Consider the following 15,467-nt stretch of genomic DNA (forward strand, 5'->3'; position numbering starts at 1 on the left):
TGTTTTTTTTTTTGCATAAAGTGGAAAAACGCACAGTCATGTTTTGATAAAAGTTACAAGACGTTGAAGAAGAGTGCCTTTCTGTCTCCGCCAATCAGAGAGAAGGTGTGCTGTGAGGTCCTCGTTATGGGCCTTTTTGGTGCCTGAACGTAATAAAGTGATCATAAAACCAAATAAACCCGTCTACTTGTATTAAATTAGGAATACATTTTATCTTGCAGTATAGAGGCTATAGCCTGATATACAGTGAGCAATATAATTTAATACACCAGTTTTTATAGAATAATTTCCTGCAGGCGATCGAAGACAAAGACTTTCGGACCTTTACATCATCCTCCCGTTGACATTCTCGCCGCAGCACTTATTCAATAACACTTCCAGCATGTTGAGGTTTAGAGGAAGGAACTAAACACGATTTTCAAGTGTGTTTATTATTATATATTTTTACTAAAAGACTGAGCAGGCGGCACAGGGAGGATGTCTCAGCTGCTGAGGCTTCTCTCGGCGGCCGCTCTGCCTCTCTGCCGGGCTGGAGGTGCCCGGACTCGCCTCTCCGCCGTAGCGGCAGGTCGACTCTTCACAGCCGGACTCCGGAGCTTCGCTGCCCCGGTGAGTTTCTGCGGTAGCGTCTCTGGATTAAATGCTGTGTATAAAATGTACCAGGCGGTCAGTGACTAAAAGACTCGAATTAGCTATCCCACATGGTTCTTAAATTAGATTAAACCTTTTAATTTGATTATCTAGAGGCAGTAACATTTAGCTAACCCGACTGCTAGCCAAAGCCCATTCAAAAATCATTCAGTTCAAGGGTGTTTTGTTAAACATCAAGATATCTTATCTTTTAAAACTCTATTTGATGCCGCATGTGCCTGATTATAATCTAATATTACATTCGGCATATATCTAATCCAGCAAAGATAATATATTTGAAGATTTTTGGGGGGAATAACAGGTAAAGAGTCCTATTTACATCACATTGAGATGTTTGTCCTACAACCAGGTAAATTCTGTAAATGTTGAAATGACAAGACATTCATTTAATAGAAATACTTGCTAAAGTTCTGAATGAGACTCATCTTCTCACAAAGCAATTAGTAACAACCGTATCGGTGTTTAGTTTGTTACCCGTACCTGAAACTCAGGTTTATGTAAGTAACGTTAACGTACAACAGCTAACCGCTAGCTCATCTGGAAAATGACTTTAGGTGAAATATCGCTATCATGTATCTGTAACGATACTTATACCAGTGTCTTAGTCTGGATTTGATATCAAAACGATGTTTTTCTTCATTAGCATTGACTGAAAGTTTAGATAGGAGTAATACTCAGATCATTTAATTATGTAAAAGTACCAATACAGAAGAAGTACACAGATCCTCCTACAGTAAAAGTACATAAGTATTATGAGCTTGATGTAGTTAAAGTATTGCAGTAAAAGTACATAAGTATTATGAGCTTGATGTAGTTAAAGTGTTGCAGTAAAAGTACATAAGTATTATGAGCTTGATGTAGTTAAAGTGTTGCAGTAAAAGTACATAAGTATTATGAGCTTGATGTAGTTAAAGTATTGCAGTAAAAGTACATAAGTATTATGAGCTTGATGTAGTTAAAGTATTGCAGTAAAAGTAGTGGTTTGGTCCCTCTGACTGATATATTATTATATATGACATCATTAGATTATCAATAGTGAAGCATCAGTGTTAGAGCAGCATGTTACTGTTGTAGCTGCTGGAGGTGGAGCTAGTTTACACTACTTTATATACAGTTAGCTAGTTTAGTCCAGTGGTTCCCAACCTAGGGGTCGGGCCCCTCCAAAGGGTCATCAGATAAATCTGAGGGGTGGTGAGATGATTAATGGGAGAGGAAAGAAGAAAAAACAAAGTTCTGATACACAAATCTGTTTTCAGTTTTTGGACTTTTTCTCTAATCTTTGATTTTTGCTGAAATATTGGATCATTTGAACATTTATTGAAATGAAAGCATGTGAGAAGTTTAGAGGGAAAAATCACTATTTGGTGGAGCTGTTAACAACTCATAGACATGTGAAATGTGACCCCGACTACACACTGCTTTTTGTAAGACGTCAAAAGACAAAAAGGTTGGAAACCACTGGTTTCATCTTTAACAATGTGTTGTATTTTAAAAGCTTGTTATATTATCCATTGTGTCAAATCTTCATCTGAAAAGTAACTAAAGCTGTCAAATAAATGTAGTGGAGTAGAAAGTACAATATTTCCCTCTGAAATGTAGAAAGTAGCATCACATGGAAATACTCAAAGTGCAGTACTTGAATAAATGTACTTAGTTACTCTCCAGCACTGGTTTTAAGTGCACTTAACAGCAGCTCTTTGGTCTTTTCCAGAATGTCTGTCGGACTCCAGTTAACTTCCTGTCCTGTCGCAGGTTCCAGTCAGTTCAGAGACGACTTTACTCCACTGAACCCAAAGGTGAGAGCCGCTGCACGACACATAAACAGCTGAGCAATAAATGGACGATAATTCACTCATTTTCATCTTTCCAATCCCTTTAATGTAAATTCTTGTTGTTTTTACCTGCATTCACAAACATTAGATATACGTGTGACTCAGTTCAGCAGGTTCATTCACTCACATTTAATTCCAGACAGCAGCGGAAACAACTGCAGGTGAGGAATTACTCACCTGCAGAGAAATAAAACTTGAAATTATGTGATGTTCAGTGTTTCCCCTAGAATTATTTTCAGGCCTGGTGATTCGCACCGAAAAATCCCTAAAGAGTCGAGGCGCAGGACAGCGTATTTACACTGTCGGGTGCTGCAGCAGGCCGTCTGCAATTTATATTTTCATTCAAACTTTTGTTTTCTCAGTATATTCAAGACTTAAAACAAAGCGATCACAAGGACGGGATGACTTAATAAGCTGCTCCTCTCCCTTCTTCCCCATCAGTGTTTTTACTCGGCTCCAGATTAATATATTTGTTTGTCTGTCAGCCGTGTTAGAACTTTTTCTCTTTTTAGGCGGCAACATGTTCACATTAGCTAACCTGCATCCTGTATGCTCGCACTCTGCAGTAAATTAAAGGGACTCTGATGGCAGTGGCACTCGCATCACATCAACAGTTTCCTAGGCAACGACACAAAGGTTGTCTCATGTTTTGGAACAGTGTCGCACAGAGGCTCTCAAATACATATGATTATTGATTTCCAAATGAATGGATATTTGGTGTTATTTTTGGCAGCAGTGACCCACCAGACCTGTATGATTAGAGGAGAAACACTGATAAACCAGTCTAGAGATGTGAGCACTGTTCTAAAAAAAAAAAATCATATTTTGATATTGTTTTGTGTGTCTGTTGATTCCTAATCAGTGTTTTCAGCCTGAGTCTAAGATGATTAATAGTATTTAAACCAGAAAACAACAATAATAATAAATGATCATGTCACTGAAAACATGGAATGACATCTGATACTGGAATGGAAGCGAGAGAAGAAACGCTTACAGATGTGTGATCTGACCAATCATCTGTTTCAGATGGAAAAGGCGGAGCAGCAGGAGGAGGAGGAGGAGGAAGGTCAGGCGGAGGGAAGAGAGGAGGAGGAGGAAAAGACTGGTGGAACCGGATTCAGAAGGTTTGTGGCGTGTTTGAAGTCAAAGCCAAAAATGATATAACATCACATTCAAATCATGAAGATGTTCATAATTTCAGTATGAATAGTAATGGATGCAGATGTATTTTAACATGTATAAGATGTTCCAAGTCTGGTTTGGTGAACAAAGTGACTTTTTCTGTGTGATTCAGCTAAAATGAAAAATTAAAGACAGAAGTTTTAACTCGGGTTCATAATAAATGTCGTTCTGTATGTAGGTGATGTTGAGTCCAAAGATTCAGCTGCTGTTCTTCTGAAAAACATCTGTACATCTACCTTTTTTGTTTTTCACTGTTGTGATATGAAGCTGATTAATACATGGTCAGTTTCTTTATGGTAAATCTGAATCTGGAAATATTTGTCACAGAAAACAAACCTGAACACAGACCAGATGTTCGCTGGCAGTTTGTTTCAATCAACACATTATAAGAATAAAAACATCAGCTCATCTGCAACGTAGAAAAAAACCCGTTGTAAATGAAGAGTTGAAGTAAAACTTCTCTCATTTATTCTATACACTTAAAACAAGGAACTTTTGCCCAAACAGCATTCAAGATGTCCAGTGTTTAAATAACATCTTACAATATATAAAATATTCAATATACACTTGTTAAATTAAAGTGCAGTATGAGGTCTGATACCTTCTTCCTTTAAACATGGTAGTGAATGAAACAACAGCTTGATGATAACTTACAAACATGAACACACGTCTTGTCCTGCAGCTTGTTGAACGAGCCTCCAAACAAACATTCACCGCTAACATCAGTTAGCAGCTAGATGCTAATTAGCTGCTGAGCTGCAGCACATTAAACATCATGTAAACAAACCTACAGACGTCACTTCAGACCTGTTAGATCTTAGTTTGGTCGTTTGCTCTTCTAAACCTCTGTTAGCAACACGCTGTCTGTCTGTGACTTGTAGCTACAGCAGTTTGTTTACTTTGTCTCCAAGGAGACATTAAATTTTACAGTTAATCTGCAGTTCACATGTGTGCTGAACCTTCGGGGGGGTTTGATCTGTACGGATCAACTATGATCCACCACTAGTTGAAGTCTTGACTTTGACTTGCTGGGAGCATTTCTACATACGTTAACATGAAGTTTTGGAACTTTGAAGCATGTTTAGCTTAGATATCCAACCTCATAATAGTATATAAATAACAGAAAATGACAAAAATGATTATATATGGCTGCTTTAATGTCTGATAACGTTACTGCTGCTCCACTACTTCACTGTTAGTTCTGTAAATAACTGTTATAATAATATAATATCTCTCAGACTGTGATACTGTTTTTTTCAATATTTAACTCAAATTTTTTAACTAACTGTAAATGAATTTTCTTGTAGATTTGTTTCTTTTTTTAAGCTGACTCAGTGAACCACACAGTGTGTATGTGGTGATAATAAAGTGTCTCTAGTGTAGAAACATGCAGCTGTGTGTCTGCTGCTCTCCAGGGTGACTTCCCCTGGGACGAGAAGGATTTCCGCTACATGGCGATCACGGCGGCGGGAGTCAGCTCGGCTCTGCTCTACTACTACTTCAGAGACGGCGGCAAAGAGATCAGCTGGAAGGACTTCGTCCACCGCTACCTGGGCAGAGGCATGGTGAGGAGCACTCTGGGAAGTTTAGACTGGGGCATCGGCTCGTATATGAACGCTGGGAAATTTATATTTGATGATTTCAGGCTCTCAAATATGATAATTTCCTGCTTTCCTTTGTCTTGTATTGTAGTAAACTGAATGTCTGTCAGTTTTGGATTGTTAGTTGGACAAAATGAAGAATCAATGACACTTTGAGGTCTAGAAAATAGTGATTTTTTTAGTGTTTCTGTAATGTTTTGTAGACCAAAAGTTTGACTATAATAATGAAAATAATCAGTAGTTGCAGCAGCTTTAGTTAATAAATTGACAAGACGATGAACAGTGAAGATATTTGAACTCAACCTTTCGTTGTTTGTTTGTGTGCAGGTGGACCGGTTGGAGGTCGTCAACAAACAGTACGTCAGAGTCATCCTGGTGCCGGGAGCCGACACAGAATCGGTGAGAAGAAACATAAACGTCTCCTAAAAAAAATCAAATCTGTCTCCTTTAAACCAGCAGCTGAAGTTCCTCTCGTCGGACTCGGTCGCTGCATGTTCTGCATGTTTTGTTTTTAAATGTATGTGCTGAGTGAAATGTATTGTGGGACTTCCTGCAGAGCTACGCCTGGTTCAACATCGGCAGCGTCGACACGTTCGAGAGGAACCTGGAGGCGGCGCACATGGAGCTGGGTCAGGAGCCGTCGCACCGACCCGCCGTCATCTACAGCACGGAGAGCGACGGGTGAGTTCAACACGAAGACACGTCTGCTTTTCTTATCATCGTGTGTGTGTCTACGCACTAAACCTGGCCTCCTATTGGTCGGGGGATTTCAACTGGGTTATTGCACAAAAAAATCCAAGAGCAGAATCTAACTAAGTCAAACTTCGCCACTAATAATCCTCCTCCTCCGTCCCTGCAGCTCTTTCCTGTTGAGCATGATCCCCACTCTGCTGCTGATCGGCTTCCTGCTCTTCACCCTGCGGCGAGGGCCGATGGGAGGAGGCCCCGGCGGCGGGAGGGGCGGGCCCTTCAGCATGAGCGAGTCCACGGCAAAGATGATGAAGGACAACATCGAGGTGAAGTTCAAAGACGTGGCCGGCTGCGAGGAAGCCAAGCTGGAGATCCTGGAGTTCGTTAACTTCCTGAAGAACCCGCAGCAGTACCAGGACCTGGGAGCCAAGATCCCCAAGGTACAAGACACACACACACACACACACACACACACACACAGACACACACACACACACACACACACACACACAGACACACACACACACACACACACACACACACACACACACACAGAGTTAGAGGACAGCTTGTAGGAGGGTTGCAGCTCTAAACTGAATCAACTCTTCAGTTGCAGCTGTTTCTTTCATTTACTTTTTGGGTATTTTCCTTGAATAATGATCTCCGGCTGAACTGTCAGCAGTTGAGTTGCATTGTGGGTAATGTAGGCGCCATGTTTTGGTTCTGCTGCATCGATCCGGATCCTTTTTTCAAATAAAAAACAGTCTGATGATGTTATAGGAGTTAAATTTGCTAAAAAGCATGAAGGGAAATTCATTGAAGTCTTGTTTTGAGTCCACAATCCCAAAAGATTAAATCTGCTATGATGTATAAGACAAAGAAAAGCAACAAATCTTCATCAAAATCTGATATTTTTGCTTGAAAAATTACTTAAACAATGAATTATCATAAAAATAGTTGCTGATTCATTTTCTGTCGACTAATCGTTTCAGCTCTTAGGTCGAGTTATCTCTCCAGAAAAGTTAAATTGTGTGTGTGTGTGTGTGTGTGTGTGTGTGTGTGTGCGGTATCCCAGGGTGCCGTGCTGTCCGGACCCCCGGGTACGGGTAAGACCCTGCTGGCTAAAGCCACGGCCGGAGAGGCCAACGTCCCCTTCATCACCGTCAACGGCTCTGAGTTTCTGGAGATGTTTGTGGGCGTCGGTCCTGCCAGGGTGAGTGAAATAAAACCTCCGACAGATCAACAGCGTGTGTTTTTATAATCCAGGAGAAACATGACACCGTTTTCCCTCCACAGGTGAGAGACATGTTCGCCATGGCGAGGAAGAACGCCCCCTGCATCCTCTTCATCGACGAGATCGACGCCGTGGGGCGGAAGAGAGGAGGAGGGAACTTCGGCGGTCAGAGCGAGCAGGAGAACACTCTGAACCAGCTGCTGGTGGAGATGGACGGTAGGTCTGCAAGAACAAGTCTTAAACTCTGAGGTTTATGTGACGTTTGACGTGATGATCGTCTGGTTTTTTGTTTTTTTTTGTAGGTTTCAACACGGCTACTAACGTGGTGGTCCTGGCTGGAACCAACAGACCCGACATCCTGGATCCTGCACTGATGAGACCGGGACGCTTCGACCGACAGATCCACATAGGTAGAGTCCAACACACAGAGAGAGAAACTGTATATATATGTTATCTTCTGTTAACATATTTATACAAAACCCAAAGAAAAAACATGTTTATGGAGGTGAAACGACAGAAAATTAATCTTTTATATCAACAGTTTTTGTTTCCAGCGTCTCTCGTGAGGATTTTCTGCTTTTCTTTGTTGTTTATGATATTTAAAACAGAATATCTGAGTTTTAGACTGTTGGTGGAACAAAAAAAGACGTTTTAAAGACCAAACGATGGATTGATTCATTGAGAAACTAATTCTTCTCCCAGGTTTTCTCTCAGTAACTGTTTAATTTAAATGTTTAGATATAAACAGCCAGATCAGTCTTTGTTTATCATCCGTATCAACAAAATCATTTTTTATTTTAAACAAAAGTTTCCAGTAAAGAAACTAATTGTCTTCATCACTGAAGTGGCACAAACCTGCTCTGACAAATCTTCACTTTTAACATTAAAATCTAATAAAATACCAGCAGATCTCATCTTTGCTTCTTAAATGCTGTATAAACTATGAACACGTTGATGTTTTCATAAGTAAATAAAACACTTCAGTAAATCAGCCTTCAAGTCTTGAAAAGCAGTGAATTCACTTCCCACAAAGAAGGCCTCAATAAGGTTTATAAAAGTCTTTCATTTTATTTATAAAGGTGTTGAATATCGTCTCGTTCCTGCTGTAAACAGTAACGTTCGTAGTGAGTCGGGAGACGTTTCACGTCTATTAACTACAGCGAGACAGACGATGGTTTGTGCTGCTTTGTGTCAGATTTACTAAAAACATCATCATCCATCAGTTTTACTTCCACTTATCCTGCTCCAGGTCTCTTCAACTGATTAATTATATTACTTGGAATTATTGTTATATGCAGCTGGGAAGCACAGACAAAAAAAAAAAAAAAATCAATAAATTCATACTTAATAAACAATTGTAGGTCTTATTGTCCCGACTGGTTTCCTGTTGTTCTTTGTCCGTTATGATGGTGAAAAATATGTTAAATTTTATCCTTTTTGGTATGAAAAAGGTCTTAAAATGTGGTGAACAGAGCAGAAACCTGCTAGAACAACATGCACATGATCCAATAATATGTTTATCCCAAATAAATATCTTTATTGTCAGCCTACTTTCTTCTCTAAAGAGTGTTAAACATCTCCTCTATGACTGAGTCTCTTCTCTGCTGTATATAAATGTGTTTTGTCTCCTCTCAGGTCCTCCGGACATTAAAGGCAGGGCGTCCATCTTTAAAGTCCACCTGAGACCAATCAAACTGGATCCCAGTATGGACAAAGACGCTCTGGCCAGGAAGATGGCCGCCGCCACACCAGGATTCACCGGTACGTCACAGCTGTGTCATTTATCACTGTTTAATGTTCTTAAGACAATAAGTTTATTTACTTGTATAACAGTTTTCATACAGCGGTTGTAACTCAAGGTGATGTAAACAGAAGAAAAACATTAAAAATAAGACTTTTAAAGTGCAAATGTGCAGTAAACACACACAGGTAGATAAAAACCTCTCAGATGTATATTTCTTTCTGGCTGTGATTGAATCAGGAGCCGACATCGCTAACGTCTGCAATGAGGCGGCGCTGATCGCCGCCAGACACCTGAACCCGTCCGTCAACGGCAAACACTTCGAACAGGCCATCGACAGGGTCATCGGAGGTCAGTGTGACATCACAAGTGGAACCTCTCTCACTTTTATTTACCTCTTTAACGTTTCTTGTTTTTATGCCTTTTTTTTGTGCAGAATATTAACCGACAGACAGCGTTACAGTGCCGACATCGATAGTTATCATTGTTCACTACTGTTAGAGTCTCACTTCCTGGTTCTTCGTGGTTTCAGGTCTGGAGAAGAAGACTCAGGTCCTGCAGCCCACAGAGAAGAAGACGGTGGCGTATCACGAGGCCGGTCACGCCATTGTGGGCTGGTTCCTGCAGCACGCCGACCCTCTGCTGAAGGTACGAACGATGACTTCACACTACGATCGCCTCAGATTTGATCCAACATCAATCAACACATCCTGAAAATCCATGAAACTGATTTCTAGAGAACAAGAACTTTGTGTTAAATGTATCTGCTGGATGTCAACAGTTCAATTCATTTTTTAAAAGGCAGATAAATCATAATAACAGTTATACTGAGCTCTTACAGGACACTTTGACAGTAATGATGGTAAAGGAAACGGTTGGCGGTGTTGATACAGTCAGAATGTTTCACCGTTGTGTTTATAGTAGACACGACGTTCCGGCACATCTCTAATTAGCAGCAATGGAAAAATATTCAGTATGTGTTTTCTACAATAGCAACCTGTGAGGAGCAGCATAATAAACGTTGTCGGCCTTCCAGAAACACATTAACACATAATTACTAACAGGAAACTCTGGCAATAATAAATATCTGCACACACACACACAGAACGGCAACAAGCAGCTTCCTGCTGCTCGTTAACAGCTGCTCGTTAACGACCTCACACAGACACCTCAGTGAACTACCAGTCCAGGAAATGTTCAGTCTAATTGTCTTTGACTGATGAATGATTATTAAGAGTAAACATCCACATCAAGGAGCTTTTTCCACAGTCTTTGTATGAAATATAAATCTGTCCCAACAGTAACACTTCACTCAAAACATGCTCTTAAAATGTTTATTTTATTCTAACAGGAAGAGTTAAAAGCCTTTTTCACATAAATATGCAAAGTAAAACTAATTCTCCATCTTCTGCCTTCATAAATGCTTTTAATCCGTCTGTTAGACTGTAGTGAAGGAGCAGCTCCCCCTGCTGGTTATTGTTGGTTACTGCAATAAAAAACTACAATATCAACTAAAAGTATATTTCATCCGTTTGTATTCTTTTGCTGAGATACACAATTATACTGATCATCACATCCAAACCCTGATAATTAAACCAAAGTAAATTAGTTATAGATTGATTTCCTGAACCAGTTATTTGATCTTAAACTCTTATATTAGTGTTAATATCATGATGTATTCAGATTTATAAAACTGCAAACTGTTCTGCTGCAGAACGTTTACCAAGAAATGACACAAAAATGTTCATAGTTTATTAGAATTATTCATAAAATAACCAAATTGTTTCTTTTAAAAGTCAGATAAAAGGGACAAATTATTACAGCGAGACGTTGTTTGTTTGTTTGTTTGTTTGTGTGCAGGTGTCGATCATCCCGCGGGGGAAGGGTCTGGGTTACGCTCAGTACCTGCCCAGAGAGCAGTACCTGTACAGCAGAGAGCAGCTGTTCGACAGGATGTGCATGATGCTGGGAGGCCGCGTGGCCGAGCAAGTGTTCTTCGGCAGGATCACCACCGGAGCTCAGGACGACCTGAAGAAGGTCACACAGTCCGCCTACGCTCAGGTACACACACACACACACAAACACACACACACACACACACACACACACACACACACACACACACCTGCTGGCTCAGGTTCTGCTGACGGTTGATTTAAGGTTTTATAAAAACGAGTCAGCGCTGATTCTTCAGTTTTGGTGACTTTGCACTTTGACTGTTTCTGTCAAACGCTCCTGTGTGACTGTGCCCTCCTCTCTGACTCTCAGGTGGTGCAGTTCGGGATGAGCGACAGGGTGGGACAGGTGTCGTTCGACCTGCCCCGGCAGGGCGAGATGGTTCTGGAGAAGCCGTACAGCGAAGCCACGGCCGAGCTGATCGACGAGGAGGTGCGAGGGCTGGTGGAGCGAGCGTACGAGCGCACGCTGCAGCTCATCCAGGAGAAGAAGGACCTGGTGGAGATGGTGAGACACTGGCAGCTATTTTGATAACTGATTTATTGATTCAGGCGAAATGCTAGAATAAAAATCTTGGCCTCCTGCAGGAAAAGTTTGCACATTTTCAGTTTTAAACCCTGATTTCATCCTCAGGTGGGGAAGCGTCTGCTGGAGAAGGAGGTCCTGGACAAAGCTGACATGCTGGAGCTGCTGGGCCCGCGGCCTTTCGAGGAGAAGTCCACGTACGAGGAGTTCGTGGAGGGGACGGGGAGCTTCGAGGAGGACACCAGCCTGCCGGAGGGCCTCCGGGACTGGAACCAGGAGAGAGGAGCGGAGGCCGAGGAGACGAGCGAGACTCGGGACAAACAGCAGGCCGCGTAGCGTCCCCGAAAAAAACCTCAGATAAGAAAAAAAAAAACACCGAACACTTCATAAACCACAGCTGCAAAAAAAGCCCTCAGTGCTGACTCAGTGTTACAGAGCCGGGAGGAGATTTTATTAAAAGTTTCCATAAATTTGTAATAAACTCAGGTTAATAATTCAATATGATGAAATCACCTGCAGTATGTCCTCCGTTACACCAGACCTCATGGATTCACTACAGATAAGATATAAGAGGATAAAGAGGACAGATAATTCAAGAGCAGAATAAGTACAATGAAGATAATGTTTTATCAGTTATGTTCACCTCTGACCTCTACCAGGCTCTGTACAGAATTTATTCTAAACATATTTATCCAGAGAAGCTTATCTGAGGCTGCAGGAAGGAAGAAGAAGCTCCGAAACGCCTTAACAGTCACCGAACAGGAGACCAACAAACAGCAGACTCTCTCTCTCTCTCTCTCTCTCTCTCTCTCTCTCTCGTATTATTCCTGAACTCGGAGTGTAAATGATGCACCGAATGTGTGAACAGACTGATTTTTTTTTTTTTTTTCTTGTGTCGTATTTATTCAATAAAACGGGATTTCTGCTTCCTGACTGACACCTGCCTTCCTGATGATGACGAGGAGGAAAAAGAACATTTTTACAGGTTTAAGTATTTTAAGACTTGATGTGAAGTTTTTTTTTTTTTTGGTTTCCTACAGTTATTTCAGACGCCGACACGCGCGTCTGTAACATCTCAACGACTGTTAGTTTGAGCTTTACAGAGTCTGGATTTATTTTCTACAAACACCTCGATGCTGTAAAAAAAAGTGTCAGATAATCTCCTGTCTGTGTTGATGATTGTATGACATCTGTGTAATTATGACTTTGACAGGAAGCTGCTGCAGATTTCTGCTGATTTAAAAGGACAAAAAAATCCTCTTAAAACATTAAAACAAAAAGTCGTTTCTGACAACTGCAGGCTTCTTTCTTTTTAAAAAGTTCAGCCTCAAAACTCTCTGATCTCTCTGTCTTATATCAGCAGTTTCCCCCCGAAGAGAATAAAACCAATTTAACTTATAAATAAGTCGTATTCTAACACATACTAATATCATTTATGCCTCCTAAATCTATTATAAACACATATGAGACGTATTGTTGTGTCTGTAAACGTCACACATCAGTTGTTGTGTCTTTAGTCCCCGAAACATCGTCTTCATCTTCTTCTTTTGGTTTAAAAAGCAGAGTGTGAACCACCTTAGCAGCAGAGAGCGGGTTATTAAACGTTCAGGTAAACAGGTGTCATTGTTACGTGAGATATGACAAAGATAGTAAAGACACTCTTCATGTTTTATTTATTAAAAATACATTTAAAATTATAAGGGTCCACAGAACGACTTGAATACTACTCAAGTCCATATTATGTCCTACAGCATGTGTAGTGTGTAAATGTAGATGCACAATAGAGCTGCAACAATTCAGCTGAGTTCACATTACATGCATCAGATTTTCCTTTCATTTTTTTAACGTTTAATATTTGTTGGATATTTACGGAGAAGCCAAACTGGAATGAATTTAACTGGATGCGAGCACAGTTTAGACGGTACATGTAAAGAACCGATATGACTAAAAAAATCTGAGTTGAGCGTTAAGGCCTGTGATGTGAACGTAGCTTTAGTCGATTACTTGATCAGCTGATTGATAGAAAATTAACTGGCAGCTATTTTTATAATCGAACAATCATTTGTCTTTTTTTTTTAAAGCAAAAATGCCAGAAAATGTTCTGGTTTCAGCTTCTCGATTGTGAAGATTTGAAGCTTTTCTGATATTAAACTAAATATCATCTGATCATACAAAACAAGACACGTCACCCTGGTCTCTGATAAATGATAACATCTTTTTTTTCAGTACTATTTTCTAACATTTTATAGACAAAATGATGAATCGATAATGAAAATAAAGGTTAGTTGCAGCTCTTGTGCACAACAAACAGTGACAGTCTCAGGATCTTGTTAACTATTAATATCTCTGTACGTCTGGCGGGACATAAAATATAGAAAACATCATTTTAATCATCAATACTGTCAATACATTCATGGTAAAAAAAATCACATAAGCCACAGTTTGCCATTTAAACAGCAGCAGTTGTCATAGCGACCATCGAAGTGACTTTCTTGCACCTGTTACCTTTTGCATTTAAGTGTTTTATCAATAAAGTCATTGATCTGATCTGCTGGCAGCAAATGTGTTTAAATTGATAATAAACTGAATGAAACACAAATGTACCAACATGTAGAAGTGAAAAATGTTTATTGATTTTTTTTTTGTTTTTGTTTTGGATTCAGGACAGTTTTCACATCTTTTTAACCTATAAAAACCAAAAACCATCAGACGTAGAAAAGAAATCGTTGGATAATTTCCTCCGCTACTGTCACTACTCTTATCTCTTATCTGTCCTTTCAGTGTTTAAAGCTCAACCTTTTTCTTCCCTACGTTTTAAAACAGTTTTGGTAAATCATTTGAAATGTAAAACTCTACTTGTATACAATATTTCTGTATCAAAAAAGCTATAAAGAAGCTACATTCTTGTCCGAGTGTAATGGCAACGTTTCTCCCTCTGCTCCACCGGGGGGCGCCGAGTTCCCGTTTAGAGTCTGCTGCTCTTCAAAACTTTGCTCCCCGTTCAGTTTATTTCAGGGTCAGTTTTTTTCAAAAAACAAAAAAAAAAGTAAAATAGCCCTTTATCTCCACTGCAGAGGGAGCTGAAGCTCGTCTGAACAGCAGGAAAGAAAGTCCGACACGAATCGTTCTCTCCGACTTCTGCTGTCTCTCGTCGCAAGTTTTAAAAAACAAAAAAAAAAACATCCTTTGGCTACTGCTCGATGCTTTTTTTTTTTTTTTGGAAAGAATTCTACTTCCTGCTTCGCATCTCTGCTGCTGCCTCCCTCAGAGGATCCTGATTGGAGCGTCGGTTTACGTCCAGCGCTGGAGGACCAATGAGACGACCAGAGAGGCTGAGAAGAGAGAGAGCGAAAGGGAAATGGCCGCCGCGCCGCCGCAGTCCTTCGCATCTTCCTGTTGGACAATTATAACATATCAGCGTCAAAAACAAGACAGAAAAAATACATTATTATCATTATTGGAAGTTGTTGTATCACTATTCACCATGTATATGCTTCCTTTAGGTAATATTATTAGGAAACACTCCGTAAACTTTCATTGTTATGCAGATGACACCCAATTATATTTATCAATGAAGCCTGATGAAACCAATCAGTTAAACCAACTCCAAGCATGCCTCAAGGACATAAAGACCTGGATGACCTGCAATTTTCTACTACTAAACTCAGATAAAACTGAAGTTATTGTGTTTGGCTCTAAACACCTTAGAAACACATTATCTAATGATAAAGCTACTCTGGATGGCATTACCCTGGCCTCCAGCACCACCGTAAGGAATCTGGGAGTTATCTTTGATCAGGATATGTCCTTTAACTCCCACATAAATCAGGCACATCCTGTCCCAAAAAGAGACAGAAAAACTAGTCCACACATCTGTTACTTCTAGGCTGGATTATTGCAATTCCTTATTATCAGGCTGCCCTAACAAGTCTCTAAAGACTCTCCAGCTGGTCCAGAATGATTAAAAAAAAGAAATAAAATCCAGAATAGAATTTAAACTTACTAACTTACAAAGCCCTTAATGGTCAGGGACCGTCATATCTTGAAGAGCTCAT

At 40.2% G+C, this 15,467-nt stretch overlaps 2 protein-coding genes across 2 annotated transcripts in view; one reads left to right on the top strand and one right to left on the bottom strand.

Moving 5' to 3' along the window:
- Positions 1–313: 313 nt before the first annotated feature.
- LOC121897032 (AFG3-like protein 1) lies at positions 314–14,015 on the top strand. The gene is made up of 16 exons (XM_042411273.1): positions 314–609; positions 2,363–2,447; positions 3,510–3,607; positions 5,081–5,230; positions 5,594–5,665; positions 5,823–5,947; positions 6,126–6,396; positions 7,032–7,169; positions 7,253–7,406; positions 7,493–7,600; positions 8,826–8,951; positions 9,172–9,282; positions 9,464–9,579; positions 10,792–10,992; positions 11,200–11,394; positions 11,521–14,015. Exons 1-16 carry the CDS (start codon positions 478–480, stop codon positions 11,746–11,748), a joined length of 2,310 nt encoding a protein of 769 aa, XP_042267207.1. The 5' UTR covers positions 314–477; the 3' UTR covers positions 11,749–14,015.
- A 436-nt stretch (positions 14,016–14,451) lies between these two features.
- Positions 14,452–15,467, bottom strand: part of LOC121897034 (voltage-dependent calcium channel subunit alpha-2/delta-4-like) — an 85,217-nt gene continuing 84,201 nt past the window's right edge. Inside the window, exon 40 of the mRNA XM_042411276.1 lies at positions 14,452–14,805. Coding sequence (XP_042267210.1) covers positions 14,704–14,805 — 102 coding nt within the window. The 3' untranslated portion in view covers positions 14,452–14,703. The remainder of the gene's footprint in view (positions 14,806–15,467) is intronic.

The sequence above is a fragment of the Thunnus maccoyii genome, chromosome 5 (assembly GCF_910596095.1).
Source record: "Thunnus maccoyii chromosome 5, fThuMac1.1, whole genome shotgun sequence".
In the NCBI taxonomy this organism is placed as follows: domain Eukaryota; kingdom Metazoa; phylum Chordata; class Actinopteri; order Scombriformes; family Scombridae; genus Thunnus; species Thunnus maccoyii.